Source organism: Arabidopsis lyrata (genome assembly GCF_000004255.2).
Source record: "Arabidopsis lyrata subsp. lyrata unplaced genomic scaffold ARALYscaffold_6, whole genome shotgun sequence".
Lineage (NCBI taxonomy): Eukaryota > Viridiplantae > Streptophyta > Magnoliopsida > Brassicales > Brassicaceae > Arabidopsis > Arabidopsis lyrata.
In genome coordinates, this window is record NW_003302550.1 from 22636041 (window position 1) to 22646016 (window position 9976).

General features: G+C 39.0%; 2 protein-coding genes across 2 annotated transcripts; both read left to right on the plus strand.

Annotated features, from left to right (window-relative positions):
- The first annotated feature begins 3619 nt into the window (after window positions 1-3619).
- Window positions 3620-6023, plus strand: LOC110227227. Its single transcript, XM_021020821.1, has 2 exons — window positions 3620-5644; window positions 5769-6023. Exon 1 carries the CDS (start codon window positions 4529-4531, stop codon window positions 5087-5089), a length of 561 nt encoding a protein of 186 aa, XP_020876480.1. The 5' UTR covers window positions 3620-4528; the 3' UTR covers window positions 5090-5644; window positions 5769-6023.
- Window positions 6024-6260: 237 nt separating this feature from the next.
- LOC110227444 lies at window positions 6261-9503 on the plus strand. The gene has a single exon (XM_021021541.1). The coding sequence runs from the start codon at window positions 6261-6263 to the stop codon at window positions 9501-9503; it is 3243 nt and encodes a 1080-aa protein (XP_020877200.1).
- Window positions 9504-9976: the final 473 nt, after the last annotated feature.

Genomic DNA, 9976 nt, shown 5'->3' on the forward strand with positions numbered 1-9976 from the left:
AAAAGAAAAAGAAATAAAGGACCTAACGAAATAATTAGGGTTTTTGTGTGCGGAATGTGATGCTAAAATTACTCACTTATTAAATTTTTATTGTAAAGTTTATTAAAAAAATTAGTAAAATTATAGTATATCAGCGGAGAAAATTAAACTTTTGGAAATTAAGTCCGCTAAAAATGAATTCTTGCAAAAAAAGAAAATAATTTTGAAAAATATTAGAAAAACAAATCAACCCTACTAAACCTAAGTTTGACTAATTAAATCTTAATCCTATTCATTAATTTTCTTTAAATTAATACTAATTATAGGAATTGTATAGATCAATCCTTCTCGAATTGGATTTTCATAAAACATGTAGTTAAAGTTTAACCGAAGTACCGAACAATAAACAAAAAAATAACCAATAGAATACAAATATATACGAATTTGACAAAGAAAAAGGAGCATAGTAATTATCTAAAACCAATACAAAAATATATAGAGATTATCACTAACAAGAAAAAAAAAAGATTTAGGGGATGTTATTGGTTTGTGATTTAAATAGAGTTTTAATGACTTTAATTGTTGTGTAGAATCTGTTGTTATTCAATCAAGATTTTGTTAAACTCTCTTAAAATTTGGTGTTATTAGTTTGTGATTTGTAAAAAGTCATTTAAAATCTTAATGAATATTGTGTTATTGGATTAAGAGTTTTATAAAGTCATTAAAAGTTTTGTGTTATTCAACTAAAACAAAACAATCTATGACAATCTATGATTGTTAATGAATTCAATTATTGTGTTATTGGTTTATGATTTTAAACACTTTTCTTTACAAAATAAAGTCATGGAAAGTATGCTGAAATATTGAGATTGTTTGGGAGACTCTACAAGATTATAGAAAAACTAATCAACAAGACTATAGAAAACTCTCTAACAATTCTTCTAAATCATTCACTTATTCACTTTCTATGATTTTATTAAAGTCATCAAAACTCTATTTAAATCACAAACCAATAACACCCCTTAATAGAGAAAGGTCTTGACAATCAGAATCCTATATAAGTAATTAAGACTCTAAAACTCCTCTCTACCGCTTAACTTTTTCTTCTTGTCTCTCTATTTTTGATAACAATGGAGGGAGGTGATAATCAACTCAAGCGTTTGCAGAGAGAGAAGAGATCATTAGATATTTTGTCTGTAGATATATACAGACAAAATGAAAAAACTTTAACTACATGTTTTTTTCATTAGATATATATATATATATGCTTATATTTATATACATAACTTATCTATAAGTATATTCATAAAGAATTACATGCACTATATATTTGTTTGGAAATATATTTATATAATTTTAATAAAAAAAACTAAGAAGTCATTGATCAATATAGTCAGATTACTTCGATCCGGAGACCTAGAAAATAGTCCGATTTGATTTCCGAATTGTGTTTAAGAAATATTTTAAAGATAAAAATATAAGGTAAAAATATAGAGTTTCATGTAAAATCATCAAAGATAAAGCATTAGCCTTTTGGCCAGTAAGAGGTTAAAGAAGAAAGGAAGAGATATTTACGTTAATCATGTTTATGATAAAGCATTTAATGATGAAAAAATGTTATGTATAAATTTTGTACATATATAATGATAAATCATTTATCAATTTTTTTCTCTAAAATAAATCATTTATCAATTACATCATGTTATTAACAAAGAAAACTACAACTTTATAAAAAAACTGAAGCAAAAAAGTTCAGATTCAATTTCATTAGTAAGAATTTACGAATGAGAAAAAACATATTTTCACCTCCTAAAATCACAATTTCACGAATTGAAGGCAATTAGGTCATTTAACAGACCTTGGAGAGAAAGAGAGTTTCGCACGTGCGATTAACATGATCGCACTCTCTCACTTCATTAAATGCAAACAAACTCGACTCTCTACACTACAAGAAGAAGAAGAAGAAACCATCTTGTATTTTAACAAACCATCTTGCATTTTTTCTGGCAAAATGAACCGGATCTCTACCATGATCTTCTTCCCAAATGCAGCAATGTTCTTCAACATTTGATGTTTATCGAATACACCCATGTCTTTCAAAATCCAAAAAAAAAAAAAAAAAAAAAGTAGAGAGACGAGTGTGAGCGAGTGCTGATGAGTGTGTAGCTGAGTTTGTGTGGGAGAGAGAAAAATACAGTATATAATCCGACGGAATGATGTTCATCGAATACACCCATGTCTTTCAAAATCCAAAAGAAACAAAAAAAAAGCAGAGAGACGAGTGTGAGCGAGTGCTGATGAGTGTGTGGCTGAGTCTGTGTGGGAGAGAGAAATATACAGTATATAATCCGACGGAAAATAAAAATTATGCATTTAATGTGCAAACTCTCTTCCCCTCCAAGGCCAAATAAATGACATAATTGCCCTCGCGCTTTTAGTTGTAAATGATCCCCTGCAACTAGCACACCCAATGAATACTTCAGATCAATGCCACGTATGTTTTCTGAAACCTTCAATGTTTTTCAACGGTTCAACACATACTAATATATAGAACTGCCAGTACTGAATCATTTCTGTGTGGTATTTGCTATACACGCTTAAGAACATCTCCAACCCCACTCTGTTTTTCCTCTAAATTCTAGTATAGAGCAAAATTCTCTCCAACCCTACTCTATATTCTACTCTAAAATAGAGTAAAAGTGAAGATTGCTCTATATATAGAGCAACTCTATAATTTTCCTCTATTTTTTACACTACCTCTATTTTAGAACAAGGAATAGAGTAACACATTGGAGAAAATTCTACTCTATTATAGAGTTACTCTATTTTAGAGCAAAAATATAGAGCTTTACATTGGAGATGGTATTAGGCTATAGTGTGGGTCCAAAATCAAAAACAATATCCCTTTGTAATTTTTGTTTAAACTAATAATTAAAAAAAACGTCCAAATATATTATACTAGCCTTAAATGTTGTCCTTATGGTGCAATTTCTTTTAGTGGTTTATGTTTCGAATCTTAGCTAGAGAATTCTTTTAAGATTCAAATTAGATGTTTTACTATTGATTAAGTTTATAATGCTACTACTTTGACATTATATCGCATAAACGAATATTGCTACTACTTTGATATCATGTAAAGATTCATGTGCTTCAAATCAAAACCAATGTGTGGATTGATTAGTGTCTCTCTTCTTCTTTTTTTGACAACTTTGAATTATGATTTTGTGTCCAATTACTCTGTAACAAAAACTAAAATAATTGTGTACATTACTATGTATATTATATAGTATATCGCAAATCTTGATATATGGTGGCTAGGGATATATCAAGTTTAATAATAAGTGATTATATTTGGATTTGGTTTCTCTCTCAATATAATCTACTAATGTCTTTAGTTTTTTTTTTTTTTTTTTTTTGTCTTCATGCATGCCTCTAATGCTTAAAGTTTCATACTTTCACGGATCTCATGATGATGAATGCCAAAATCAAAAACATTATTCTTAGAAAAAAATAAAATAAAAGATAAACTATAAACTATTTAAATCTATAACATAATTTCACCTCCTAACATTGTTTTTTTTTCGTGTTTAGATTAAGCTGTAGTTTTCTTTGTTAATAACATGATAGACTTGATAAATTATTCTTTTTTAACAAAACAATTTGATTGGTTATAAAACATTACAGTATACAGTTGGTAAATTAATAACTGTATACTGTAAATTAACTGTAACATGGGTTGAATATCTTCACATTTTATGGTTTTCGGATTAGATTTGGCCAAATTCAAAGTTAAATATTAATATGATGATTTAACGAGAAATTTGTGATTTTAGTTGAGAGTTTATCAAAATTTGGGTTAATGTGCCCATTTTGCTTCTGCTCTCAATCAATTACTCCGAAATTTTAGATTAAGAGAAAAAGAACTACTACATTAAAGAGCAAAACACGGATTAAGTGATGGAAGATGTATAAATTTTATACTATTGACCAATATTTCACATGACTCGTCTTCGGTTTCCTCATTGTTGGATTGGTTACTGCTCCGAGATGGAGTTCTACTTCGTGAAAGCCTGTCAAATCCAATGCTTGATGATTATTCATGTGATCATATTGGATGAGGCTTATGAAAAGAAATTTAAACACGTAAGACCTTTTCTACAATCAGATTTGATATCTGTTTGCTCATTGTTTTGTATGGAATTAAGATACTATTCAAACATGCACAAAGGCTCTAGAATATATAACTTAAATTATTCCTTTGTTAAAATCCGCGGGTTCCAACTTTAAAGTTATTATTGTAAAGAAGAAGAGCAGATTAAGGACTAATGTGTAATTAGTTATAAGTTAATCCCTAAGGTTGTACCTATATATATTGTAAATCATTCTACTAATGAAATTAATTCAGCCTACTTTGATATGGTATCAGAGCAGAAAGATCTAAAGACCTAAATTTTTTATTGTTTCTCTCGTGGCCGCCTCCTCTTCATCTCTTCTCTTCTCTTGTTCTCCGAAACAATCTTCTTTCCTCTCGATCTTCTCTTTACCGGCCATGTCTGCTTCCTCCAAGATTGTTGCCACTCCTAATGCAACCTCGCTTCTCAACATTAACATGACCAACGTCACAAAGCTGACGACTACGAATTTCTTGATGTGGAAGCGTCAAGTGTTCGCTATATTCGATGGCTATGACTTAGCCGGATATCTTGACGGTTCTACTGTTGCTCCTGATGCCGTCATCACCACTGTCGGAATTGCCTCTGCTAATCCGGCCTACAAACATTGGAAGAGGCAAGATCAACTCAATTATGCGGCTCTCATTGGTGCGATCTCAGCCTCTGTCCAACCGCTTCTCTCTAAAGCAACCACCACGGCTGCGATCTGGCGCACCCTCCACGACACATACGCCAATCCAAGCCGCAGCCACATCAAGGTGTTACGCGGCCAACTCGAAAACTGGAGAAAAGGTACTAAATCGATTGAAGTGTATTTCCAAGGGCTTACCATAAGCTTTGATGAATTAGCTTTGCTTGAGAGTCTGATTCCTCATGAGGATCAAATCGACTACATCCTTGGAGGTCTTCCTGAGGATTACAAGCAAGTTTGTGATTAGATAGAAGGTCGTGAGAGACCACTGTTGCTGACAGAGATTCACGAAAAGTTGATCAACCAGGAGCTTAAGATTCAAACTCAACTCATGGCCTCATCCTCTGTTCCAATCACCGCGAATGCTGCTTCATACAAGAACAACAATGCCAACAATGGTAATCGCAATCAAAACCGTTCACGTGAAAATCAACCGTGGCAGCAACAAAACAACTTCTCACCACGTGATGATTCTCGTGGATCACAAGGCAGGGAATATCAAGGTAAATGCCAAATTTGTGGTGTTTACGGTTACAGTGCACGACGATGCTCGCAGCTCCAAGCATCGGGTAGTGGGTATCCATCCTCCGGTGGTGGCTATCCCTCGTCACCGCACCATGGCAGCCACGCGCAAACGTAGCTACTGCGCAAACATACAACAACCCATGGGTCTTTGATACCGACGCCACTCATCACTTGACGTCGAATCTTGCGAATTTATCTCTCCACCAGCCCTACAATGGAGGAGAAGAGGTCACCATTGCAGATGGCTCTGGCCTCCCGATTACACATACCGGTTCTGGTTTACTCCCTACCCCAACTCACTCTCTTGCACTTCAAGATATTTTATATGTTCCTGATATCCATAAAAATCTTATTTCGGTTTATCGGTTGTGCAATACTAATGGTGTCTCTGTGTGATGCAGCGCATCTCTTACTCCTTTTGGGCCGCACAGCTCCGTTGCTTGGGCCTCACGTTTTGGTGTTTTCAAAGTATCGAGTCGGTTTGTGTTTTGTTATCTTATCAAGATTTAGCTAACTCCAAATCTTTGTTAAGATTAGTTTTCAGAGTTTTATTAGGATTTGACGTTATCGTTTAAGTTGTATAAATAACGTCTTAGGTGAGTCTTTGTTCTGGAGTTTTTACATTGAGATTAATAAGAATATCGTTTGGTTTTAAAGAGCTTTGATTCCAAGGCTCTGCAAGGAGGACTTGCACAAACTGTTGATTTCGTTTCTCTGAACGATCTCAGCTTTATTTCTCACTTCCCGTTCCTTTTACCACCACCGTCTCTGTTCTTTCTTCTTCCTCTGTTTTATTTCCCCAAAACAGAGTCTCTCTTCTTCTTCGCGTAGCTTCCGCCCGTATCAGTTGGTATCAGATTCTTGCCTTTCCTGGATTAGAGTTTGTATCACCGATGGCTCCACCTAATGAAATCGCCGGCGAACAGAAACCAGACCCGACCATTAATTGGATCGAGTTCCGTGACACTCTCCTCGCCTCTCAAGCAGCAATGCAAAATTCAATTCGTGAATTGAGTCAGACTTTGATCCAACATCTTGGTGCTGCAAATCCCCGACCCGTAGCAGTGGCCGCAGCGCATCGTCGTCAACAGGCTCCGCCGCCAGCAGCCGACGATAATCAACAACACCACCAACAGCTCAACCCATTAGCCATTGCCAATCCATATCAACAGGAGGTTTTGCCGTTCAGACCACACGACCATCGCCAGCAAGACACACGATGGGAAGCCGGCTTTAAGGTAGAAATTCCAGAATTCCATGGTGGAATTAAAGGAGATTCCCTCATCGATTGGCTCGTGACAGTAGAAGAAACATTGGACTATAAACGAGTCCCTGATGATCGCCGAATTCCCTTAGTAGCTACTCGTTTCCGTGGTCAAGCCGCATCATGGTGGCAGCAGCTCAAAACATCACGGGCGCGTTCTGGCAAGGATCCGATTCGCTCTTGGGAACAATTGAAGAAAAAGCTAAAAGCAACATTTCTTCCTCACAATTATGACAGAACCATGTACACGCGTCTCCAAAATCTCAAGCAAGGATCACGCTCAGTTGACGAGTATGCAGAGGAGTTCTACCTGCTCTTAACCCGCAACGAACTCTATGACAGTCAAGTACAACTGGTCTCAAGGTTCATCGGAGGATTGCGTGCTCAAATTCAGAATTCTATGTCTCAATTTGACCCAGCAACAGTAGCTGAAGCTCATCAACGAGCTTCCTCATTTGAACATCAGTTCCGTGTCTCACCTTGGAATCAGAGTTCCACATGGTCTCGCAACCCAGAACAGTCCAACCTACAAACCACGCAGCCAGCACGAGACAGTCCCGAGACTTCTACGACAACACAGCGAGGAACAAATCAAGACGGCGAACAAGGACTGCGTCGTTCTGCTCGTGGTACCAGCTCATTACGGTGCTACGCTTGTGGAGAAAATGGTCACCGCCAAACCGCGTGCCCCAACCAAAAACAGCGGGGTTTACTAGTAGATGAGGTGCAGGAAGACGATGCAACGGATGACGAATTAGGAGATGATGAGGAGTCCCAAAACTCAGAGATCCGCAAAACTCCGGGTGATACGGGTCGTACTTTAGTGAGTTACACCACGTGTTTAACACCGGAGCAAAGGGAAAAGCATTGGCTGCGCACCAACATATTTCGCTCCACTTGCACCATCAAAGACCGCATTTGCACGTTTGTCATCGACTCGGGAAGCAGCCATAATCTCATCTCAGAATCAGCGGTACTTAAGTTGGGACTGGAAATTGAAAAACACCCCTCTCCTTATGCGCTCACATGGTTTCAAGATGGAGTAGCAGTACGGGTCTCACATAGATCCTATGTCCCTTTCTCAGTGGGAGCATTCTACAAGGACAGAATGTACTTTGACTTAGCCCCATTGGATGTTTGTCACCTTATCTTTGGACGACCATGGGAGTATGACCGCAAAATTATGCACGACGGGGTGAAAAACACATATCAGTTCATTTGGGAGACACACCAAATTTTGCTCTTACCGTCGCCGGACTGGCCGCTACTACCGCCGTCAGCTACCAAACCACCTCCGCAACACAAGACTTCTACGCTTTGCTCACAAGCAGTGTTTGAAAAGGAGTTTAAAATGGAAGGATTCGCTCTTGCCCTGCTCACACCGGCTTCACCAACGGCATCGCAAGTAATTTCACCGGAGTGGAGTTCAATAGTTAATGAATTTGCGGACATTTTTCCCGAGGAGCTCCCACAAAGTTTACCACCGCTGCGAGACATTCAACACCACATTGACCTCACCCCTGGAGCAACACTTCCTAATCGCCCACACTATCGCATGAGCCCGCAAGAACATGAGGAACTACGTAGGCAAGTCGAAGATCTCTTGCGAAAAGGCCATATTCGCGAAAGCTTAAGTCCATGTGCGGTACCAGCCCTCCTTATTCCAAAAAAAGATGGCACTTGGCGGATGTGTGTCGATAGTCGCGCTATCAACAAGATCACTGTACGGTACCGATTTCCTATCCCGAGACTAGATGATCTACTTGACCAGATTGGCAAAGCAACTTTGTTTACCAAGCTTGACCTCAAGAGCGGCTACCATCAAATTCGTATACGTCCTGGAGACGAGTGGAAGACGGCGTTCAAAACCCGGGAAGGGCTATTCGAATGGTTAGTAATGCCGTTTGGCCTATCCAATGCTCCGAGCACATTTATGCGGGTGATGAATCAAGCACTCCGTCCGTTTATCGGTAAATTTGTGGTTATCTATTTTGATGACATCCTTATCTTCAGCTCCTCGTTAGACGACCACATTTCTCATCTCCGAAAAGTTCTCACCATCCTACGAGAAGAACAATTGTTCGCTGCCCGCCAAAAGTGTGTGTTTGGATCTACGGAGGTGCAGTTTCTGGGATACATAGTTTCCGATAAGGGACTGTCAGTTGACAATGCCAAAATAGAAGCCATACGCTCATGGCCACTACCACGCACTGTCACGGAAGTTCGCAGCTTCCACGGCCTGGCCTCTTTTTATCGGCGGTTTGTACATCACTATAGCAGTATCATGGCACCAATCACAAGTTGCATGACCAAGGGTAAATTTGAGTGGACACCGGAGGCTACTACAGCGTTTGATCTGATCAAAACAAAGCTTACCACAGCACCCATTCTCGTGTTACCAGACTTCTCGGTCATGTTTGAACTACATTGTGACGCTTCCAAGTTAGGCATTGGTGCGGTGCTTAGTCAACAAGGCCGTCCGGTCGCCTATTACAGTGAAAAATTAAGCGGTGCACGCGGACGTTATAGCACGTACGACGTCGAATTCTATGCGATAGTACAAGCCATCAAGCACTGGCGTCATTACTTGGTCCATCGCGACTTTGTCCTTTTCACGGACCATGATGCCTTACGTCACCTTGATAGACAAGCCAAAGTTTCCACAAGACATGCTTCCTGGATCGCTTATCTCCAGCAGTTCACGTTTTCGATTAAACACAAGGCGGGAACGCTTAACCGGGTTGCCAATGCCCTGAGCCGCCGCCATACATTGTTAGCCTCGACATACACGATGGTCCCTAGTTTCGCGTCCTTTGCTGACTTATATGAGTCGGATGTCTACTTTGCAAAAGTTTTCAAGGACACAGATTAAGGTCTTCTCCCCGATTTCTCCATTCAAGACGGCTTTCTATTCAAGGGACTACGTCTTTGTGTGCCGTCTTGCAGTTTACGGTTACAATTTATTAGAGAGCTTCACAATGAAGGCCATGTAGGGCGAGACCGCACGTTACAACTTCTCACTGCCTCCTATTTTTGGCCCTCTTTGCGCAGGGATGTGGAAAGATTCGTGGAACGTTGTCGCGTTTGTCAACAAGCTAAAGGAAAGGCGTCCAATGCGGGTCTTTATCTTCCCTTACCAGTACCTACACAACCATGGACTGACTTGAGCATGGATTTCGTCTTAGGCCTGCCCCGCACTCAACGTGGGCATGACTCCATTTTTGTGGTCGTCGATCGTTTTTCGAAGATGGCACACTTTATCCCTTGCAAGAAAACTACCGATGCTGTGAGTGTCGCTACTCTTTTTTTCCGAGAAATCTACCGATTACATGGACTGCCGCTATC